Source organism: Catharus ustulatus, chromosome 8 (genome assembly GCF_009819885.2).
Source record: "Catharus ustulatus isolate bCatUst1 chromosome 8, bCatUst1.pri.v2, whole genome shotgun sequence".
Taxonomy (NCBI): domain Eukaryota; kingdom Metazoa; phylum Chordata; class Aves; order Passeriformes; family Turdidae; genus Catharus; species Catharus ustulatus.
The window spans coordinates 21,020,715-21,045,243 of record NC_046228.1 but is presented as its reverse complement, the minus strand read 5'-3'; the positions used below and the strand labels follow the sequence as shown (position 1 = coordinate 21,045,243).

The 24,529-nt window shown below is 40.0% G+C and overlaps 1 protein-coding gene across 1 annotated transcript; it reads right to left on the bottom strand.

The window, feature by feature from the left end:
- Positions 1–10,689: 10,689 nt before the first annotated feature.
- Positions 10,690–19,056, bottom strand: PLAU (plasminogen activator, urokinase). Its single transcript, XM_033066762.1, has 11 exons — positions 18,953–19,056; positions 17,290–17,400; positions 16,669–16,711; positions 16,393–16,497; positions 15,690–15,855; positions 15,339–15,424; positions 15,034–15,223; positions 14,283–14,437; positions 13,201–13,341; positions 12,478–12,626; positions 10,690–11,651 (listed from the first exon to the last, which is right to left on the bottom strand). Exons 2-11 carry the CDS (start codon positions 17,347–17,349, stop codon positions 11,457–11,459), a joined length of 1,290 nt encoding a protein of 429 aa, XP_032922653.1. The 5' UTR covers positions 17,350–17,400; positions 18,953–19,056; the 3' UTR covers positions 10,690–11,456.
- Positions 19,057–24,529: the final 5,473 nt, after the last annotated feature.

Sequence of the window (24,529 nt, the reverse complement as noted above, 5' to 3'; positions counted from 1 at the left end):
TTTTACTCATGCGCCTTTTTTCTTCTAGTGCAATTCTGCACTTTCTTTGGAATTTTGCAGCTTTCTTTCAAGGGGAAGCAGAAGGACAGGCACTGATCTCTTCTCTCTGGCTGCCAGTGATGAGACCCAAGGCAATGTGTCAGGGGAGGTTTGGGTTGGGTATTAGGGAAAGGCTCTTCACCCAGAGGGTGATTGGGCACTGGAACAGCTCCCCACAGCAGTGGTCACAGCACCAAACCTGCCAAAGTTCAAGAAGTGCTTAGACAATGCTCTTGGACACGTGGTGTGATTGTTGGTGCTGTCCTGGGCAGGGCCAGGAGTTGGACTTTGATGAACTTTGTAGGTCCCTTCCAACTCAAGATATTCTATGATTCTATGATTATAGTAAGAAAATTTGTTCTATATATATTTACATAGTATGCCTCTTAATGTAAGGTAGACATACTTACCCAGTGGATAGAGAAATGTTGCAACTGTTAAAACCTATTTTTAGAGATGGACAAGCATAGAAGCAAAAAGGCAGCACACAAGTTAGAGTAGCTCTGTGGTGAAGAGACCAGGAATGCTCTCCAAAGAGTGCGGGAAATATACCCCTGGCTCTTGGAATGTCTGGAACTACTCCTGAATATCTGATGCTGAAATTTGAGAACTGAATATTTGATAGCTGAAGAGTGATGTATCTGCACTGTGTTCCAAAATATCTGAGGAAGTTATCAGCTATGAATAAGAAGTTATCATGCTTTGAAAGACCCAGTAAGCTTTGGTGTCAGAGAGCTAAAAAATCAGGAGCTGCCCATGATGAAAGACACTTGGTAGAAGAATTAACGTATGTAAGCCAATAAGGATGTTTGCACTAAGGTACAGAATTCTGTTTTCATACATATGCTAGAAGATATCAGTTCTCTGCACTTGTTTATCCCAGTGACACATATTGAGTATCTCCCATTGCTGTGGCTTTAATAACCTTCCTGCTGGAAGGCTGCCGCACAGAGTGCAGCCTGGGCAGTAACAGTAGGAACTCCCTTCTTCAACAGGGCCTGGGACTGGCAGCTGCTTAACTCCCATCTTTTGCATGAGAGAGATCTTTCCTGTGTAATGCAATCTTGAGTTTATGTAGCATATGTTAATAGGTCACATGAATCTTGTTGAGGAAATTGATTACTTGACTGTTAGCTCTCGTTTAATTCATAACTGAATGCTCTAGAAAGACTTTCATGTTGAATTATCTTCACATTCTCAGGTAGAATTTATCCTTTAAGAAAAATTTTAAAAAGCTATTTACTTTAAATCACCAATTTTTGCAAAAGATATCAATTCTATAAATAATTTTTGAAATCACTTAAGATTATGACAATTTTTTGCTTCTTCCTTCAACTTCTAAATCAATACTGGTTGCCACAGCTTGGTCTCATTTGCTGTCAAAACACGATACATCATATATCTGTAGCAGAAATAACTCCAAAAGGAATGGAGGATTTGGCATAATTTCAGAATTTAAGTGATGCATAAGGAAGATCAATAGTAACCTGAAAACTGGTTAAGTTTTTTGTGCTGTGCTCTTGTGATAGTCTAACAAAGTAAGTAACAAACCTATTTAAATGTTACAAAACCTGTTTCTAATGAGGGTGAGTAATTTGTGAGAAATGCAGCATATCTCAGCATTCTGACTGATGTCATGTTTGTTTGCCATCTGCAAAATGAGATTAAATAAGTGTTCTGGTTTTTCATTTGCTTCTGTTCCTGTTCCTGTGTCAAGAAGAAAATAATCTTTAATCTTTAATGGAATGATTAATTAGAATTCTTTATCTTTGCCATATATCTTATATTTCTTAAAAATATGTTTATTTGATAATTTAGAGCCTGAAAAAGTTTCTTCATCTTACAATTTTCCGGTCATGGATGCTTTAACAGTTTCTTGTTTCCAAGGTGCAGAACAATAATGTAATGGGTCATGGGTTTCCTAAAGTTTGGTGACAAGTGATAACACAAATCAGACAACTGTAGCAAAGGGGTGTGCAGACTTGTTTGTTAAACACACTCAAGTGCTCTCTGGCTGGAAGCTCTGCTAATCTTCGTGTTACATCTATTTTGATATGGTAATGCTATTTTTACTTTCAGAACAGGGCAACTTCTTGAACAAATTGATAAGATTTGTCATTTTAGCTGTGCATTGATTCTTGAATAGATCACAATAATTAGTCAATGTAAGATCAGTTGTGTTCTGGAAATGTTGATGCAGCTTCTGGTGGCAGCATGTTTTCAGAATTCACTTGACCGTGCTTTGCTTCCCTGCCTGAAGATGTCAGTTGTGAAAAGTAAATTGTAAACAAATTTTTACCTATTGTCTGAGTGTGTTTGCATTACCTTAAGAAAGTAGTTAAGGAATGAGTAGAAACTGTGTGGGTGTTGTCTTGAAGACGAAATTTCAAACGTCCAAAATCCAAGAGATTAAACCAATCCAAAGCAAATTCACTGTGTTGTTCTGACTCAGGACAGCAAAGTACTTCTCTCTGTGTGTAGCAAGTGACAGAAGCGGTCGGGAGAAGAGTCAGCATCTCTCAGGCCAGAGCAGCGAGTTTGCTCCTGCTTAGACGTGGCCACACAGCCTGAAGTCAGTATTTTTATAACAATATGGGAATTACTGCTTTCATAAGCAGGGGTTACAGCCTCGCACCACTGCTGATGCCCGGGATGTCCCCTGGGGAAGGCACCATCCCCTCTCCACGGTGTTTGTATGACAACACGCACGGCTACCGCAGCCTGGGCTGCCCGGCTGTGTCCTCGCACGCCCCGCTGGCCGGAGGCTTCCTGCCATCCCCATCCCACCGCTCCCATCCCACCGTCTCCATCCCACCGTCTCCATCCCACCGTCCCCATCCCACCGTCCCCATCCCACCGCTCCCATCCCACCGCTCCCATCCATCTCACCGCCCCCATCCCGCCGTCCCCATCCCGCCGTCCCCATCCCACCGCTCCCATCTCACCGCTCCCATCCCACCGCCCCATCCCACCGCTCCCATCCCGCCGTCCCCATCCTACCGCTCGCATCCCACCGCCCCATCCCACCGTCCCCATCCCACCGCCCCATCCCACCGCCCCGATCCCGCAGCGAGGCACGGGCGCCTCCAGCGGACCCGGCCGCGTGGACGCGGCGGGAGATGCTCCCAGCAAATGCTCTCCAGCAGCAGCACTTGGCGGGCGCTTTTTAATGATCCAGTGCTTTAGAGCGGCTCAGGGAGGATCACTGTCAGAGCTCCCACTTAACACAATTATAACTGTTACTCTTCTTAGGTAAGATTTAGTATTGCCGCGTTTGCTTGTGCTTTGTGTGCCAGGTTATCTTTGCCTGTGCTGTTTCAGTCGAACTCGTGCTTTGTTGGAGAAAAATGGTTATGTGGTATAGCACACTGTTGCAGGTTCTTCTTAAACACTTTTCCCGCTGTTTCCATGCCTTCCACGACTTCCTGTGAACGTGACATGAAATAACTTGCTTTTGTTTGATTTTGGTTTTGGTTGTTGGGGTTTTTGGTGGTTTGGGGTTTTTTTTCCGTTTGTTTGTTTATGTTTTGTTCACGAAGTAACTGTGTTTGTTGTGGCAAGGGGTTCTCATAGGGGCAGCATTCCGGTCATTCTGCTGCTGTTAAGGGTGCTCGCATTACCTGAAGTCTAGGTAGATCAGGAAAATGCAGAATTACAAATGTCAGTGAGGACTCATAGACTTGTCTGGCAGGGTCACAGAAGTGCCGGGTTATAATACGTAAACGGCTGAGTAACTTCTGTTTGTCCCACGCTCACCTTTTATCAGTACTAGGGTGGAAGAGGGCCAAAGGTTATGCTATAAATAAAACCACTTCACTGTGACTAACATGCTCAATGAATTAATTGCCTGTGCATTGGCTGCGAGCGACAGCGTCTCCTTTTCTGAGGCTGCTCCCCCATCTAGCGGCAGGTCTGCACCTCGGCTGCCGGGAGAGGGATAGAGATGCACCTCCCCGGACCTCACTGCCCGCCTTAGCACATAACTCATGGATTTGAACAGCAGCAAGTGCGGCCCATCGAAGTTGGAGCCTATCTAGACCAAGCAATAAGAGATATTTAATTTTTCTGCAGATGTTCATAAAAGCTTTAATAGAGAAGAATGGGATTTAAATCAGGGAAGCTGCCTTGTCTGCTGGAGCTTTGTAGATTTGTGAGATTATTTCATGTAAAATGAGAGATGAGGCTGGCCCAAACAGTTATTACTAAATCTGGAGATAAGAATTCAATCACTCTTGTAGACCATTCAGTATTAAAGGTGTGCTTGTCAGTGCTATATTTACATTCTCTTTTTAAAACATTATTTCTCTAATCACTCACAAGTCTTCAAATTGATCTGATTACCTATACCTTTGAGCTGAAGACTTCTACATTTCTTTTCTGTAAAACTTAATGTATAAACCCTGTCCTGATGCATCTTTGTTTCCATACCAAGATTCTGTTACTCAAAATACAAGGCTAAATGTTCTGTTTGGCAGGCAGGTTTGTTATTAACAAAAATTAGCCATTGGTTCCTGTGCAGTGATTCTAACAACATGGTTGGGTTACTGGTAACCTTCTATGAGAAAGCTCCTACAGAAATGCTCCTTGCCAATGGAAGAGCCTGGAGACTGTAATGTTAGTTGTAGTGTCCAGGCAAGTTTAACAGATACCAGACAAAGAAAACCCAATAATTACCTAGCGTCTAATCTTGATCTTCCCTACAGAAACTAGAATATACCAGCAGATATGGCTATTTTCTCATTCAGGTTGAATGCAGGAGCTCAGATGCTGGAGATTTGGAGGATTCTTTGGGATCAATTCAGTAAAATACATTACATACATATAAAAACTTCAGGCCTGGACATTAATGTTTAGTAGGAAAAAGCGTAGCAGAAAATCGGTTGTATTTGTGAAACTTGAACCTTGTTACCGCAGTCTTTGTAGCTGTAAAATTGTCCCATCAGGAAAAGATAATTAACTTACTTGAACTAATGTAGTGAAAACTATAATACTTCATTATACCTGTATACTTGTCTCTTTATTTATGCTGACACAAAGTCTATCAGTGTGAGTGCCAGCACAGGTATGTATAGCCTGGCCCTGCAGTCTGGCATGTTTTCGTTGAGATTCTGTATCTGGTTCCAGAGAGTTCTTTAAACATTGTTGCCTCCTGGCATTTTCAATGTATTAATAATACATCTTTCTGTTATTATTGCAGGTTTGTTGATATAAAAGACTGCTGACTAGATCACAGTCAGGTGACAAGCTTTGGTTTTAAGCTTTGCCATTCGAAGCACCCATAGAGTAGCATCCTTGGGAGGCTGAAATCCATTGCTTCTTTATCTTCTTCCACCACTTACCCATCTTATGTGTTTGACAGCTCTGTTGCCTCTGAACAATCAGTATTTTTCCTGGCCATATGATTGTTTTCATGCTTGAGGAGGACATATGTGTATGTAGCCTGGTTTCAGCTACAGAATATAAAAAATTCTCTTATTTATCTCTCCAGGTAATCAACAAAAGACCTCTTGATGCTGTGTGTAGTAAAACAAGACTGTTGTAAATAGAGGACACAGTTCATGTAAGACAGAGTGTTCTTAGAGGGCAAGAGATTTAATATTTAAGATAAACCTAATTGCAGTTATTTTAGATGGAACTGGGTTGTTCTGGAAAATATTTCGAATTTTTCTGTGTATGCCTAATTTGAAATTAAATTAGCAATTGCTTGTTCTTTAAGGGGATACATAAAATGTGATGTCAAATACACCTGCTCCCAAATGCAAGGTGTCTAAGGAAAATAATTTCTGAGATAAATCTATTCAATTTGAATGGCAGCTGCATAAACCCCCTTGCTGTCCTGCAATATTTACTCATGTACGGTCTAGCAAGTTCTAGAGCAAAATTTGACTGAGATGGTCACAGGCAACTGTTCAAGGCAGTCTTTCATTTGCCTGGGGCTGCTGTTAACACAGCATGTAAGCACGTAAGCATGTTTAAAAATAAAAATATTATCCAACCACACAAATTTGCAATGTGTCAGACTTTGCAGGTGCATTTGAAGATGAAGGAGTTGGAACATTAGTGAAGATTTTTTTATCTTGGGTGCTAACATGCTGTTGTAATGCCAAGTACATGCTGTGATCTTCGTGGAACAGCTGCAATTTCAACAGCTGCAGTGATGTTCTGGTTTGTGTCACTTGGAGATCTTTGTTTTAACTTAGGATGAAGTTTTGCGCCGCAAGGCATGAAAATTTAGGGAAGAGCTAGTGGTAAGTAATTCTTAACAACTACTGTTGATGTTATGAATTTACTACACTTGAAACATCCCAGCTGTGACTAGCAGAGACACTTTGGTTCATTTCTAATAGATGTGAAACTGTCTGTGGGTGTGTAAATGTGTCCATCTGGTTTTCTGGAATTATACTGTCACCAAACAGGCACCAAATCCCAAAGTGCTCAAGTCTGTGACTGGCAAAGTCTCGTGATTGCCTGTAATTTTCATCTTCTTCCTAATTGCTTGTTACAATAATACTGAGCTTTGGGAGATTTTATCACACACCCAGAGGCCTCTAGCTCTAAGCATACTGAGGTAATTCGTGTGTATGATGCCAAGTCATAGCATTACATACAAACCACTTTTCAGTTACTCAGTAGAAAAAATAACATTTCCACTATCCAATGGGGGATAATAATTTTACTCTCTTGCCAGTTGCACGTTATTCATTGACATTATTTTGTCCAGTGGGACATGGAAACAATTAATTTTATTCTAGTCATTTCTAGAATTACTGAAGAGTCACTGAAAAGTTTGCTCAAAACTATAGTTATTAGTCTACCATTAAGAGGTTTTCCTTTAATTGTTAATTCAGAAATCCAGACTGTTTTCTCTCATAGGACCCATTTCTTTCTTTTTTAAAAAAGATGGGTAAATTGTGTAATATTATTTCTAAATTTCCCTGCAATATCTGTATTTTCATGTAGTCATCTCAGTCACTGAGCATGTTCCTTGATTTCATAATAAAGCAGAGAACCGGAGGTTAGATGATTTCTCAAAATACGTTTCAGTTGCATTGCAAGAGCCCAAACCAACTGTTTTATTTCTGTTTAAATTTTTCTGGAAAAAATTCCAGTGGATGAGGCTCAACACAACTCAGTTCCATTTATTTCATTCTTCACTACTCTTACCAGTAGAGTAATTTCATAATATTTCAGTTCAGTTTCCCTTCCTGCAACCAAGATTATTGCTTTTCACCCCATCTCCGGAAGACGCAGAGAACAGTTTATTCCCTTCTCTGCTTCAGCCTTTTCCATTTTGAAGAAAATGTCCCTTGTAGATTTTGCTTCTATGGATAAAATAAACTAAATATTTTCAATCTTTTCTCCTTGTCATGTTTTGGACCACTGATTACTGTTGTTGTCTCATCAAGAAGAATGACACTTAAAACAAAACACAGCTGAGTGTTTGCCTTGTCCTGAGGTTTGCAAACTGTGCTCTGAAGTATGTGTCAGTATGTTCACAGTTTTTTAGTCAATACTGTTGACTTAAGTCCAGCCTGTGGTCTGCAATGCCTTCTGGATCTCTTTTAATACCAGTCATCACTCATCTACTTCTGTGCGTTTGGTTATTCCTGTTCGTCTTCGTTGTCTTGTTCATTTTCAGTGTCTCTGGATTGCTGCATTCACTCTGGATCCTGTTTGGATGCTGGTATTCTCACAGCCTTTTCCAGCTTCAAAGATCATTAGTGTATCCTACTGGGCAGATGCTGCCTAAGTCTGAATGAATCAACTTGTTGGCTGTAGCTATGGATGTGCACACAGAACTGCATACTGCTCATGTGGGTCTGCATTGTTTTCATGCTTGGCTTTTGCGTCTGCATCTCATTTAGCTGTTCATTAAGTCCATAGTCCCTGTTCCTTCAAATTCATGCATTTCCATTTCTCATAGTTCCATTTCGTTCACATGCCAAAAGGTTAAACAGCACAACCCAAGTTCTGTTCAGATTGTCCACTTGTATACTGCATGAGATGTGATGGATTTGGAAGGGTTTGGCAGACCAAGTTTGAATCCAGATTTTCTCTTCAGTATGTAGTGTTTCAAATATGTCACTTTTTAAACTTCAGCTAAGATGGAGATATCTGAAACTTGAAATTACAAGACTGATGGATACAGAAAGATTTTATTCTCTTTTTATAGATAGATTCTGTACTCATTAGGCCTAAAATAAGAGCTGTGGTTAGGTGTCAGAAGTGAGCCAAAGGCTTAGTGACAAAATAGTCATGTTGGGTTTTTAGTTCAGGTTTCAATATGCACAAACAAAATCCTGTCATGCATACAATTCCACATGGAAGTGGTGTAACACGTGATGATGTATTACATTTCCTCATTCCTTAGTTTATTTTAAACTGATTTTTTTTAAGTGCTTTGAGTCATTTTAGTTTCACTTCCATGAAGAAAGCTTCAGCTATATAAGGTCAAGTGGTCTGTTTATTCAGGATGCATCACTTCCTTCTCAGAGCTGACAGGTTAAACAAGCTTCCTATGTGCCCTGGACACATTGGATACTGCTTTGTCCTCTTTATTTGATATGTTTCTTGTGTGGAAGTACTGAAGATAAGCAGGAACTTGAGATCATGTTAGTCATGCCTCTAAGGCTTCCGAGGGTATGATCTCTTCACTTGGGCTGATGCCCACCTCTGAGCTGTTTCTAAATACATTTTGGACTCCTATACTGCTCCTCTCTGTTGCCAGCAAATACCTGAAATCAGTGAACCATTCTAACTAAAACTAGCTTTATGATATTAAATTTTATCGTGCATGTATGTTTGTACCCAGCAGATACCAAATATCTTCCAAAACCATTCTCTGGTCATGCTCTTGTCATTCTGCAGGGGTGTTTGCCAGCCTCCATGCACACTTCTCTAGGCTATTTCTCTCCATCTTCACCAGCACCTCAGCCTGGATCAACACCTGCTCACTCTTTAACATGGAAAGAGAATATTTCCTGTGGAGTCTGTTGCAGGAAGAGGAAATTTTGCAAAACTGTGCTCTCATCTTCATCCTTCATTTTTCCAGGCTCTGATAACTGGCCAAGCAGCTGATAGTGTAGCTATGGGGCCAAAATCATGCTGAGAACATTGAAAGAGACTCTATAAAATGGTATAGCAGCCAGAGCAGAGGAGTACGTGTAGTGTATGTTTGTCTAAAGATTTTTGTTGGAATAACTTATCCAGTATAAAGAACAAATAAGATTGCACACCCAAACATCATCTAAATCCTCTCTGTTTTCAAGATCCTGTCTTTATACTTTGCCTAGAGTTTCCTAGACTTCAAACTGAAGGAGACCTAAAGGCAAGCTTTATTTATCACTCCTTTTTCATTCTTACTTATATTCATAATTATGGAAATAAGTTGAAATTTAAATTATGTCTCTGCGTAGAAAAAGCCTAGAGAAGTTGATGACAAATGTGCTGTTCATTGCAATGAAATCATACACTATGGCCATAAAGGTATTTATATTCTCCACCTGTTGGAGATTCACTGATTCAAGTATTTTGATAAGTATTGATGTGGAATACTGAAGTAAGAAATTTGTAGCATGCCAAAAGATGTGCTTAAAACCCAATATATTTTTGTCTACAACTGTATTACCATTGCTTACTTTGGGCATGAAGTATTCACTGCCAGCACTGGTCAAGCAGTCTTGGTAGCTGCTGTAAAAAGAAGCAGTGAGGAAGTGATTTTCTTCTCACAGTCTCCAGTCTCCCTGTCTTTCACATGAGATCTCTAACTCATTCTTCAGAAACAATGCAATTGTAACCAACTCCCCGCACACACTTTAATTAGGAGTCCACAAACTTGCCCCGAGTAGCTCTACCACACACACTGGCTCGTTCTGCTAATAAATTTGTTTGCAGATCCCAACCACAAGTTATATTGCCTAAGAGTTTGCAATCCAGCTGTGTCAGTAATCATTTGGTGTTTCAGTAGTGCTTGCTGTCCCTGTCCAGCCCAGGGCTATCAGGGCATTAATCACAGTACAGTCACACGCTTGTCAACTCTCGCTCCTGACACCTCAGAGCCAGGCAGACCTGTGGGAAAAGGGAAGTACTGTCCCACCCATTTTATAAAAGGGACTGAAGTAGAAGGATGCAGGACTTAATAACAGGTCTGCAAAGAGTGGAGATGTTACGTTACCTAGTTCATCTGAACTTGAGTGTCAAGGACCAGACCTTACCAAGGTTCTTGTTCCAATCATTCCATCACCAGTGTGTAAAGTTCATGTACCCAGACTACACAAAGCTACAGCTGTAGTATCCTTTTCACAAACACTGATGTGCTTTTTGGAAAAAGAGAATTTAGTTTTTAGTATATCAAATACTTCACTAATCAGGAAGTTCAGATATTTGTATTTTACTAAGACTACAGTCAGATTGGAACTGAATGACAGTTCTCTTTTGAGTTGTGCCTTTCTATTTTCCAGAGAGGAGAAACACACATATAAGAAGGGGTTTTTTTAATGATATTTAACATCCATAATACAAACAATAAGTTAAACACAGTAAAAATAATTAAATAAAGCTTGAGGTTCCAGCCCTCATACAAATTATTAAAATCTATAAAATAATCCAAATATACAAAACAAAGGCAAGTTTAAAAAAAAAAAAACCCAGAATAAGTCTTGGAGAGAAAAAAAAAAATCACTATCATAGAATATCAGTTGAATGAATGGAAATAAATTTCTGACTTTTGATGCCTGCAGCATTCAACAAATTCCAAGTCCTTAAATCTTCTCTGGTTAGGTGTAGAGAGGTTGCATAATCAGACTTTCCAGAGGACCCAGACACCTTCAATGTGTGATCTGGAAGTCCAGCAAGTTTCCAATTTGCCTTCTTGCAGGACAGTTCTTAAGTTAAATATGTTAAGAGTTTGTAATGCTGACTCAGCTACTACTGGGGGTTTTTTTCTCCACTATTTGATGCCAAGTCTGATCACTCTCTCAGTACTGGTCTTAACAGGTTAGGTGTGTGGGACTTGAGACTTAGTATTATTCAGTACAATGAGGGGAGATTTTAGACTCCAGGTCACGTATAAAATGAATACTTGGAGTTAAGTAAGTTGAAACTGTATCAATATTTCCAGAGCAAATGCTGGTTTATAAATGAAGTAGACAGCTAACTTGCTATGCATAGTACTGTGCATGGGAATACTCATTTAAATGTTAAACATGTTAGCTTCCCACTGAGTGGTTTCCAGGTAATTCAGAGTAGTAAGATAATATATCAACCATCTCTCTGCCTCATGCCTCAGGAACACTAGTGTGAGTGACTGACCACACAAACATTCAAAATGAAGGCCTCTTATGACATTCAGGTCTTCACTGTCCTGGTGTCAACCTAGGCTGAATTTTGTTCACTTCAGTCCAGCTGTAGTAAAAAGGTCACTTTGGTTCAGGAAGAAGACGACTCTTGGCATCTAGCCCATTCATGTTGGAGTAAATCCAGTTAAGGTATTGAGTAACTCTGGTGTAAACACCAGGCTTGTTTTCCTTTGCACAGCCATCTCCCCAGCTGACAATTCCATAAACCATCATCCTGCCATTGTGCTCACAGACCATGGGGCCACCGGAATCTCCCTGACAACAAAGAGAATACATTAGGTCATTTTCTGCAGATGGAGCCTTTGATTATTGCTTTTCCAGAGTTAAGCAAGCTAGTAAGGACTATGAGCTAAAGCTTTGATCTTTGAGAACATTGCTTAGATGGAACAGAAGGTTTGGCATCTGCTGTGACTTGAACAGTCTCCAAAGCTGAGGAGTTCTCTAGCTCCCCCTATCAGGATACCAGGAGAATAGTTACCTTGGAAAACCACCCTCCCTCTCCATCCTAGGTTTATAAGCACAGATATTAGACTGATGATACAAGGTTCAAGGCCAACATGCCCAGTTCCACATCACAGAATCGTCTCCCTGTGCATAAGGTACTTTTACACTTGAGGATGCTTGTTCTTTTCAGTGGCTCCTTTGGCCACTCTGCTCAGTAAGGTGCAGGGAAATAAATCTAGTTTTGAGGAACCTGGAGGAGCTCAGTGTCCCCTGTAATCTACCCTTGCAAAGCTATAGTTTATGCACAAACTGAGATTAGAACAGTTTCTATATAGCTCTGATGGATATATATCAGTTATTGCTTGAATAGATTGAAAAATCAGGCCTTGAGGAAAAACAGTGGCTAAGATAATGCACTTCTTGCACCTCCAAAGGAGGCAAGGCCTGGAGAGGGGAACACCTAACTCTGGGTTCCAGCTTTATTCCAGATGTTTGGCCACACTCTAGGTCAACTCCACCTGACATCGTAATTTCTGGTTACATTACAGACTCTTGGTAGAATTACAAGATCCAACTGATCCATACAGTAGTGTATGTGCATTTGAAATCATTTAGAAAATAAACCAACCAATTTTACCTTGCAGGCATCCGTCTGCCATCTGGGATCCCCAGCACAGACCATGTTGTCAGTAACTCTAACATAGTCATAGTATTCATTTTTGCATTTTCTCTGTGATATTAAATTCACAGTGGCTGACATCAGTCTTTGAGCATAGAAGATGTCATCTGCCAAAAAAAGTGTATTTTATTATTTTCACCATCCAAGGCAAAAAGAACCAAGAAACACCCCATAACACAATTTCTGCACTTAGAACTTCAATGGAGAATGGTCATGCTAATCTTACTCCCACCTTATGCAAACCTTTTTGGTTTGCTTTTACTGTTAATAAAAAAGTTTCAAAGAGAACAAGTGTCCCAAATACAAAATATGAAGTTGAGTTTTTAGAGAGAAAGAATTTAATAATTTTTGATGGAAATTCTGCACAGATACAATCCTTTTTAAATCCTCTCAATTTTTTTTTGCTTCAATTTTTTTCTGCTCCTCATCACATCAGGAATGATAAAAACTGTGGTTTACATCTTGGCTTATTTTATATGGTTGACAAGCAAGAGAAGCATCAGATAGGAAATGTCATAGAAGAATTAAAGATGATAGCAAAGATCATCTTCAAGAAATGCACATGGAATACATACTATAGAAAGCAATCTTTTCTTAATACTTCACAGATTATGGTGTAAAAATCATCGCATTCCCACCATTGTGGAAGACTAACTTTGGGAAAAGAAGTAATTCACTTACAAAAATCTTGTTTTCCATAGCCAGCTATTTCACACTGGGTATTTTCATTTAAGTACAGGTTCCTCTCTGGCAAGCAGACTGTTCTGACGTACTTGGATTCTACTGCACACTGACCAGAAGTTGTCTTTATCCTTACCAAAGCTATGAAGCAAGTCAGAAAATATATAGTTAGATTGGTAAAGCATGTTTTCCCACTCATGTTCTGACACTTGTCCAGTTCTGTATTTGGTACAGGTAATGGGAAGAGTTGCAATTATATTTAGCTCTGGTTACACATGGCTGTCTTCATTGCTTTTGCAATGAGTCATTACTTAATAACAACAACATTAGTTTCCCAACACTAAAACTGACAAATGTTCTGACTTGAACTTGCTTCCTGAAAGGATAGGGTCTGATAGCTCAGGTGAAAGAATTTTCTTCAACAGTATCTTTAGAGGTTTTAAAACATCAACTTTCTGACTGGCTGTAGAGGGTGGCACCCACTACCCTGAACGACTTATGAAGAGATTCTTGGATATTCTTTACCTGCAGCAGCAGGAGGAGAAACATGGAAGGTGTGGTAGAGTTCTAAATGTCAAATGCAAGAGTGGCAAGTTGGTTCTGTTCAAGTTGCCAAAACCCATCTCTGACTTGCTTTAGATATAGGCCTGTGAAACCCAGACTTTTATGAAAGTCTGAATTAATTCAGGATCATTTTCTGTTAATGAGGTGGCTGATACAGCCTTTCCATGGTGTATGATGAAACCCACTGTGCATGCATTTCTTCATCATTTACTATCTACACAGTCTGTTCTTTAGACACATAATAAAGTGACAGAAATGCAATGCTGCCACCAGTGCTTGTGGAACAGCCATGACCTCCACAGGTCCAGAAACTGACTGCCAGGTAATGCATCTGATATGTGCCACAACCAAAACTTGCACAAATGCAAAAAATGTCAGCACAGGCCTGCATTTTTTCAGGCTGTTCATGTTCCCCTTCTTCCCATCTCTGCTTCTGCTTCTTTTAGAAGATGTATGCCACAATTATGTAGCCTTCCCTATCCCAGTGTTTTAAAGGCTTATATTAAGATGACACTTACCAATATCGTTCTCATTGCCACCTGTCTCATCTGTAAAGTCAGGGTGAGAGATGATCTCATCAACCATGAATACTTGTTCGTTATCATCAGTAACATTCAGTATGGACTTTCCAAGGAAGACTTTGTAGGCAGATTTGTTTATTGGCCTTCTTGTCCTGCATGAGAAGAGAGATTGATGAAGGCTACTGATTTCTGAGAGTAAGGTCAACAGCTGAGTCCCAGTTCTGTTTCATATTTATTTTAATGCTGGTAAGAAAAAGTAAAATTTAGTCTGCTTTGAAAGTTGATCCAATATTCTGAAGGAAGGCATCCTAATTTTACATTTGAAGGGATTAAGATAGGTATTCAGACATTTTGAAACATGCCTAACTAGTTGTTACTAAAGGCAGGCATTGGCCTTAAGAATTCTCTGCAGGATGCCAAAAGGATCGGCTTTCCACAAAAATTCAACAGGAAAAACACCCGTAGATGTATTACACAGCCCATCATCATCAGTACAGTTATTAAGTTTGGGGAATGGCTAAGGTAAAAATAGAATCCTGGGATCAATATATACTGAATTGTTTAAATTGCATCCCACCCAAGCACATCTTAGTTCATTCTGCTAGATGTGGGCTCCCAGAGGCTTAATATGTCTATTGCTGCTCTTGTTTTGTTCAATCAAAAGAACATTCCAAAGGGTTGCTTAGGGAGCATTGCACCAAGAAATCAGTTGAAGAAAATTGCAGTGCCCATGGAGCTGGAAACTTACGGCATGTTGAAACAGTGCGCTGCTGTGAGCACCCAGCAAGGGTCGATGAGGCTGCCACCACACAGGAAATGGTCCATGCCCCTCATGGTTTGGAAGATGCCAGCTATCCAAGGCTGAGACTCAACTTCTGCCTGCCTTCCACCAACAATCTTGAAGGCTTTGCTGATACTCCGTTGACCACACGTAGGCCCTGTGAAAAGAAATATTTTGTTCAGATGTTCTTACAAATAAACTCCAAGCCTGTGCTATTAGGAATAAAGCTAAACAAATAAAAAGCCAATTGTGTTGAAATTAATATTACTTACCACACTTCTCTATCTTGCAAGGTGTTTCTTGAATGGCAGATCCCCTTTTGGTGTAACACCAGGGCTTGCTCCTTCCATTTGGGTTTCTAAAAGATAAAAAGAACATTCTTTTCATAAAGAGTTTTAAAAAACCAGGTGTTCTGGGATTGAAAAAAACCTCTCTGAAAAAACCCAAATATTTTGTTGCAAAATGTGCCAGGGAGAAAAATGCTTTGCAAAGTCACACTTCAAATAACATAACAGACCTGAATTATTGACTAGAAGTATTTTTTTAAAAACATGTTTCTCACTGAACCATCTCTGGGTCTGTGGTAATAGAAGTTATCACAGGAAGAGTGATGCTTTTCTTACCTGCAGTAGCTGTGTTTGCCCAGCCCAAGGTGCAAAGCATTCTGTAAGTAAGCATGGTAACGACCCCTCCTAATTAGCAAGGGTGAGTTCCACGGCAGACATTTGTCTTCTGTTGCCATCCCTCTGTAGTCCTCCCCATTTTCAGTGTAGCATGTGCTGCCAGTGTCTGACAGAATAAATCTTTTATTAGCAGCATGTTCGTGTTTATAATTTTTTTTGTGATAGACACGGACAAATCCTCCCAATGAGGAAAACAGTTCTTGCATCACGCTCAAAAAAAACATTCAAAATCTAGACTGACTAAATATTGTTATTAAATTTGCTCTGTATGGGTTTTAAGCATCAGGTAGCTTACACATTAAAGCATTCATATTAATTCTCTAACAGTTTAAGTGACCTTCACAATCTAAGTTCTTCTGCTTCTGAACACTCACAAGCAAGTTCATTTTTTCCACCCCAAACTAAAAGTAAGGTTGAAGTAAATAACCTTAGTGAGGAGGCAGGGACAAGAAAAAGTAGAAATCATGATTATGCACCAACATTTACTTGCTTCTCCTCATTTAGTCTGTTAGCATACACTGTAAAGGCTCTGCAGTCATGTTTCTGGGTAATACTTTGACTTTACATTTCTTACTAATTCTTTGACTATCTTTTAGACCTTTCTAATAAATTTAGTTAGCATTAAGGAAGATAAATACTCTACCTAGTTCACAATGAATCCCAGTGTATCCATCTGGACATATGCAACGACCAATTCCACTGAAGAGGTAATAGGTAATGCATGTTCCTCCATTCAAACAAGGGCATTCTGCAAGTAAAAGACATCTCTAATTATAGGCAAAACATTTGAATGCAGAGGTGAAATGTAATTAAAAATTAAGTTCTAGGTGTTTCAGTATCATTAGCACTCTTATATGAAGGTGTAAGTATAGGATAATAAGGGTTTTTTAGGTTCAAATAGAACAGGCCAGATGCTTACCCTTGTATTCTGATCTGCGTTTATATAGCTTCCAGCTGTAAATCTACATGAAAAGAAAAAGTATTTTTAAGGAGGCAGTTCCTTTTATGTGGTTTTATAATCTTTTCCCTACTCTGTTCCCCACTGCATACCTTCAACAGTTTAGGTTTTTGCATGTAGCTACCTGCTGAACCTGCTCTGTGGAATCTGGGTATGAATGAGAAGTGGAGCTCTAAGCAAAGCAGAATGGAAAAGGAAAACCAATCCCATGTCATGTGAGCAAAAACCACCAAAAAAACCAAGCTCAGAAAAGCCCCACTGAGCTGTGCCACTGCATGAGGTCGACATTGCAATTATTTATGTTGTAAGAACCTAAGCAGCTTTTAATGGTCACTGTCCCTAAAACAGGGAAGGAAACCTCACCCTCTCCACAAGCAGTGCAGCAAAGATTAACATTCATCAATTGCCCCTGTCATTTTGGTGACCTTGATGCTTCACATTTGTGCCATAGAATAAAATCCAGAAAACTTATTCTACAATGGATTCTCATTCTGTCCTTCAAAGTATTCCCTCTGCTTTGCAAGCTGGGTATGCCTTTCTTCATTAATTAATAATTAGGCTTTTGATAAATTTAAAACTTACAGACTCTAGTCCTGTGACAAGTGTGCCCAGGGTTACTGTGAGGAGGATGAGTAACTTCATGTTGTTAGTTAACTTCTCCCTTTGCTCTTCTTCTATCTGTATTAGTTGATTCTGTAAATAAAAGAGGAATTCAGTGTCATGCTGTAGCTTGCAGTGTCAGCTTTCTTGCTTCTCTTGTCTTCAGTTGGTTTCAGAATAAATTACAACACAACTGATGAAGAATTAAGCATTTACTTTCAGTGGGATATCTGCTTATTATTTCCATATATTAAATTAGAGGTTATATTTTGAAGCTTTTTTGGTACAGGCAGCAATACAACCAGATCTTTTTTTAAGAGCACAAATGAAGCAGGGAAACAGAAATCAGAAAAATCCATACTCCATTTTCGCAGTATGGACTAAAAGTTAGAAATTGGCAGATGTGTTTAGCTGCTGCCCAACTGTTTGTACCTATTTAACTGCCCATTGCTATCTTCAAGGAAAGCACTAAGCATGCAGCTTCAGGGTGGGAGAGAGAAAACTCCTTTTTCCAGTACCTCTGTAGTTAGCAGTTGCATCTTGATGCTCAGCATTTAGGTAAGCCTGGCCACTTGCCTCTGACCACTCTGACCACTGACAAGTCTTGAAAGTCTGCTGGTGATGTTGCCTCACTTATTTACAGTATTAGAGGTTTACAACATATTCTGTCTTGATTTCTTATATGCAGCTGGATTTTGTAGCCAAGCATACATAGCAATCTTATCAATGGCAAATAATTATCTTGTAATAACAATGAGGGTACAATAAAGTCCCATAACTATTTTTTTCTTTTTTAAATTGTGTAAGTGATGGGAGTATTTTTTTAAAGCATTCTCACTTTTAGAAAACTGTAAAACTTGATTTTTAAGAGATACCATGGGAATCTCAGTTATATTTACATTAGCCAAAAAAAACAAAAAAAAATGGAGTAGAAGAGGATGTACAGAACTGAGCTGCTGCTGAAGACCTGCTCCACACTGTACCTGCTTCAGGTTTCTGCACTGGACTAATTCCAGTTTGGTCCTGCAGACTGAATGCCTGCTCATATGTGAATTGCACCTTCTAGTTTGACTTCATTTGGAAGAAATGGAGTGCAAGTACTCTATAGCTCGTTACTGAACACTCCTAACTCACATTAAGTTCACACACCCATTGGTGCAAACCAAAACCTGGAGTATAAAGATAATTGGATTCGTTTGGAAAGAAGACATTATACAAATGAAAATACTAGTGCAGATACGACCTTTGCGTGTAAGCAGGTGCCGTAATACAAGAAAGTAAACTATGCTTCAGGTACTTGGCTGCGCATGGTTTTCAGATTCAGATGAAATTTCAGCAGATATACTTCCTTTCATCGTTATTAAGACAATTACTTTTAGCATTTTTGACAGCAATGCAAATAATTTATTCTTTGTTACTATAATTCGTTTCTCAGACCTAACCTCTGCATCACCAACAGCAGCACTGCTGATTTCTTTAAAAATTCTGACATACTATAGCAAGTAGAACTGACCTTCCCCGCCGCTGCGACACCGCATCACAGCAGTTTTTACATTTTTTAAAAATTTCAATACAATTTTAGGGACAATCTATGCGGCACAGGTGCCTCTAGCTGCGGACCGCGTTCCGGAGGCACGGCACTTACCGGCGCGGAGCTGCAGCGGCTGGCGAGCACAGCGCGGTGCGGGGCTGTACAGGCAGGGCCGGGCGGATCGGCGGAGCTGGAGCTGGAGCTGATGCTGGAGCTGATGCTGCAGCTGCAGCGGCTGGCGAGTCCAGCGCGGTGCGGGGCTATAAAGGCAGGGCCGGGGCGGGGCCGCTGCCGCTGCCCTGGGGCGGCTCCGCGCCGCCCCCTCGGCGCTCGCTGCGCCGCGCTGCGAACAGCGCTGCGAACAGCGCTGCGAGGTGACTCAAGGAGGAAATCGTGTGTGCTGCTGCTTAGTTTCAGGGAAGGGGAACACGGTTAAGGGGAGCAAACAGATTTGTGCGGGGTGAGATTTCTGGAAGGGGCTCCTTGGATCCCCCACGGCACTGAGCAATTCCTTAGGGACATTTATAAAAACAAAAGGGAAATATGAGAGAGAGCTATGAAAGGAATGACTAGAAACATGCCTGGAGTCATGACAGAATGATAACAATGATAACATGTATGTATATATGCATTGGTAATAAACATAGAATGACAATGAAGCATGCCTAGAGATACAAGCAAATGTGGTGGGTTTTAATCCACATGGTGCTACCCATAATGACAGAAGCACAAGTGATTTTTTAATTAATAGAGGATTAAATTCTTTCAGGTGTGGGTTAAACACAGCCCGCTGGGAGGGAGTATTGGGTCAGATTGTACACTTGAAGCACTGGGTGTGTTTTCAGAGAACTTCAGTCTTCAGCTGAAACGCAGGACATTGGGGCGAGTGGGTGCCGTTCTCGCACCAGCTGGAGTCTGGACACGGGGCTTACAGCGGCTGCTAAGCTCATCTCCTCCGAATTACTTACGCTCCCTTACACTCCCTGAGAAAGTGGTCATGGTTTTTGTACAATTTCTGTCTCCCAAAGAAGTATTCAAAGCAGCTCATTTCATGAGATGAGGATGGAGATTTGAAATGACAGATGTCTAAGAATTCAAACCCAGCACAACAGATAGTCTTTCCTGGCCCAGTTGAATGTGATTTTTTTCACATTATGCCGTGATGTTATAGAAATGCAGTAAATAACAGCAAACCAGTGCATAATATTTGTGGGTGTATTCATAATTTTAGCTTCAGGTAGTGCACGTGACTAAGGTGAGGTAGCTCTCCACAGGCTGTGTAGCTGATGAAGAGCAGCTTCTTTAGAGGTCAGGTCAGAGAAGGAGTTGACCTGAAATTCCCTCAAGAGAAACGTTTTCATAACTCAACAATTCAGAGCTTAAGGAGACTACCTTTCTATGCTTGCCATGTAGCAACTGATGTAACTATGGCTCAGCTTTCTTCTTTCCTCCCCATTTTCCTATCTGTGTCAAGTCTGTGGTATAACCGTGCCTTTATTTAGGTACTGTCTGCTTACATTCTCTATTCCTTTCTGTTCAGATCTTCAGGCTCACATCAGAACAGATCTCACATTTTCAGAAAGCACACTGAGTTCACTGAATGGCAGGAGCTGAGTCAAGAAAAACAGGTCAAGCTGCAAGTCTGTAAGTGAATGTAGGTAAGGAGCAAGCCTTTCTGAATTTCAGGAGAGAAATTTGTCTCACATTTTATGGTGACTTAATTTATCAAGAAATTAGACTCTCTAAGAAACAGGGCAGAAAGTATGAGGGTAGAATCCCCATGGCACTTTCTTCATTTCAGAAGAGTGGCTATCAACTAAACTTATCTTAAGGAATCAATTCTGCAGAGGAGGGGAGTAATCCAGATTTTAAAAGCAGTCTGGAACATTTACTCAATTAATTTTAATACACCAACCTTACACATAATAAATGAAGAAATAGATCATGGTTTGATTCACCAGGGAGAGCAGGGAAGAGCCTGCATGCAGGAAGAGGAGGACTCCTCTGGCCTGGACAGTACTTCTCCTTCCTCCCCCATGCTCCTGAGAAAGAGTCTCTAGGCCTCCCTCAAATTCTCCTTCTGGAAAAAAACCCTAGAGCAACTGTGTTTCCTCTTTTATATTTTTGTTTCCTGGGAAGTGTGATCTGTTATCCTCTCCCTGAACCTTTGACCAAGCTGTGCAGATGCCCCCCGTTCCTCATTTTCTCCCTAAAAGCTGCAGGTTCATACTTGTTTTCCAGATCCAAGAACCAAAATCTTCTGTTGTCTTCACTCTGACACAAGATACAGCAAGATTCACATCTCTCTTTTTCTACCATTTGTCATATACTCAAATTTTACTTGAAATATTGCACTTCTTAAGTACATCTGGAAGGCCCCCAGGAGAAGTGACTTGGGCCATGGTGTCACTTTGTTTCAATCAGACTAGTGACAGCTAGAGGTCAGAAATTTTGATGTGTTTGCAGTGCTACTTTAAAGCTATCAAATTCCTTTGGTCTAAATATTTGTACTACTTAGATAGGTAAATGACTAATGGACTAGACTGAACTGAAAATGTAATTTCGTAGAAAGATATCCAAGCCAGCTGCAAATAAGTTTGTTTTGGTATTACAAGTAACCTCACAGCTGCATTATCTTTAGGAGCATTAAATGACTCCTAGGGAAGCAGAAATGGATGAGAAAATTTACAGTGCCTAGATTCACTGAACTGGCTGGTGACTGGCACAACAAGAGCTGAAGTGAAGTTTCAGGTGAAATAAATCCTTGGAACCTCGTTATGTGCCCTGCATAAGGCAGAGAGCTTGGAAAATCTGTAGCATGGCATTTCTGCCATGTCCTCCGTCTGACCTCAAAGCTGGAGCTGCCAGCACAGATGGGAAATGCACATGCTCAGGGAGTGGGAGGGATGAAACAGGACCGGTTCTGCTACCAAGGGATTTTTGGTAGCTTCAGGGTCAGCATTTGTTCTCTATTGCATGTCTCAAGACTTTTGAAGGGCCTGGTTACAGGCCATGTCTTCTCTCCAGGATAAGATTGTGATAGGACAGAGGAAAAGCAGGTCTTTATAACTCAAAGGCAAAGCTGTTTGAGAAGAACAGTGAGTAAAGTTAAATGCCTACTGCAAGACTCTCAGTGGAAGTGGAACTTACTTGCCCTGTAGATGCTGATTATGATAAGTCACGAGGCTTAAGAGAGAAACACTTATACAGACTTAAGACCAGTTTTGTATTTTGAGAGCCGCTTTGTGCTTTCCACAGTTTATTTCCTTTTCCTTTTACATACCTGTGATTTCATCACTTTCGTCTCTTACCAAAATTTGACAGAGGTGTAAACAGGATGGAAGGAGGAAAGACTTCTGAAGAAAATGAGGTGGTAAAGGAAGTGCTAAAGTGACCTGGTAGAAGGCACTTTACCTGATTAGTGTGAGTACAGCATCTACGGGAGTAAATACTCCTCACAAAATCTCAAGTAATTAGCTCATTATTGTAGTCAGGGGTGGTAATAATAAGGCTTTATATATTTGTCTTGTTTGCACCTGGTTATATAACAGAGTAAAGAAAATTGATACACCTATTATGAACTCCTAATGTGATTTGAGTAGCACTTCTCTAAAATAGAAGTCAGATACAGTGGATCTAACCCTGAAGAACAAGTAGTATCAGACCGACAGCCAGGCAGTTCTTGGGCTACTGTGATTTTGTGTTTTAGTTTTCAGTTCCAAATAAAAATCTTGCTGATTCTTTTAATTTATTGTTGAAGTAACTTGAATGTTTCAGACTAATCTGCCAGCCTGACTTAGCAAATTTAGGAAAGATAACATTCCATTCCAGCTAGATGAGAACGCTGACCCTCAGAGAAATACAGGGGTTTTATCTCATGGTGGTGCACTGAAAGAGATTGTGAGGTTTGCATTGTTCTGCAGAAGTTGCTGGGGTGGAAGCATTATTGGTTACAGTGTTCATTTTCACAGCTGATGATAAAATATTAAATATTATAATATTTAATTAATATAAAATATTAATACTCCAGAGAAATACCGTCTACCATACATTGATTCTGGTGGCCCAACAGTAAATCCCAAAAGGCTAGAACTCCCAAGGAGTTAAATAACTCCATAAGTATTAGTAGCAAGAACTGCTACAGAAGTGCTATTCTACCAGGAAAGTTTAGGCCTGAGGCTTTATATTTTGCCTGAAGTCTGGTGGTCATGTGGTGCATGTTCTGGTCCATATCCAGTGCAAGTAACATCAGAATTAGTCCTTTGACTAGTAAAACGTGTTTTGCCAACCAAGTCCTCTCTACTCATGGTACATTAAGAATGGAGAAGTTTAAATTTGCATGTGAGCAGTTATGTGTGCTTAAACCTCTGTCAAATTAAAGAGCAGGGTTAAACCACACATTGAGTATTTGCTTAGTGATTAAGAATACAGAAGCTAAGAAAACACCTAGAAGTCATGCCAAAAGATTGACATGAGTTGTCTTTATAAAGATAATAGCTTGCTGTTGTCAGTTTTGTTAAAGAAATTAGTTTGTCATTGAAAGAAGTAGCCGCAGCTATGGGTATAGAATTAAAAAATCATAGCAATATTTACCATTGCTTTGTGTAGTGGAATGCCACTTCAAACTGGAAAAGGATTTTAAGTCAATCAGTGAGTGTGTTACAAGTTTAAGGGAAATTTTCCAGTATAAAGTTAGTTTAGGTTATTTTGTCTTCATCTTGAAAAACATGGGTACTTTTACAGTAAAACATTTTGTATTCGCTCTCAGATGTTATCCAAGTTAAATTTTTCAATCAGTTTACTTCTAGTTCTTGAGATAATAACTGGAATTACTGAATAAACCATTAGATTTTGAAATAAACAAATAAACAAATAGATTTCAAATGTTACGTTATCACTATTCATAAAGTTCAAAATATAAAACTCACTCTTTAATCTTATTTTCTCAAATTACTGTTTGTATGAGTCCCAGGAATTTCCAGAGTAGTTGATTTGAAGTTGAATGTGATTCATAAAAATTCTTCTACTTTAATGACTCTTGATTACTTGTCAGTTGTTTGTGGTTGAAATCTGAAGCAAATGGTGATCTCATTTCCTTTAGGTACAATTCAGCTACTCAGGATTTTTTTTTTTTTTCCTTTTTCCTTACTGCCTACTGCTTTTCCTCTTATCTCTGTTGTCTGTGTGCCTAGAAGTAGCAGAGCATTCTCACTTGAGGGCCACTGGACTCTCTCAGATGCCTGTGGGCACTTGAGGCTTTGCAGGCAGTGGGAGTAGCCAGGCTTTATCTGTGAGCTCAGGCAGTGTCACCTTGAGTGCGTGAAATTCCCAGACCTTCTTCTTTCATGCATAGAGAGCAGCTGCCCCACGAGTGTTCTTGTTTTTGTATACAGTGATTTGTTGTTTCAGTGAGCTGGCCGGATACGGATATTTTTCCGAACAGTGATGATCACATCTGAGGGCTTCTTCATCAGCTTGATATGCACCTGCTTTTAAACTATGCTTTGTATCTCATCTGGCATTTATGGAAATTCATTGATTATGAAAATCAGCGATCTCTGGCATTTGATCAAATTGCTCATTTGAGACAGCTAACATCTAAAATTTGAAGATTAGTTGAGCTACAGATCTTGCATCCAGATCATAAATACTTGAAAATTATGTTTGTGTTTAGGTCTAGGCGTTTAGTTA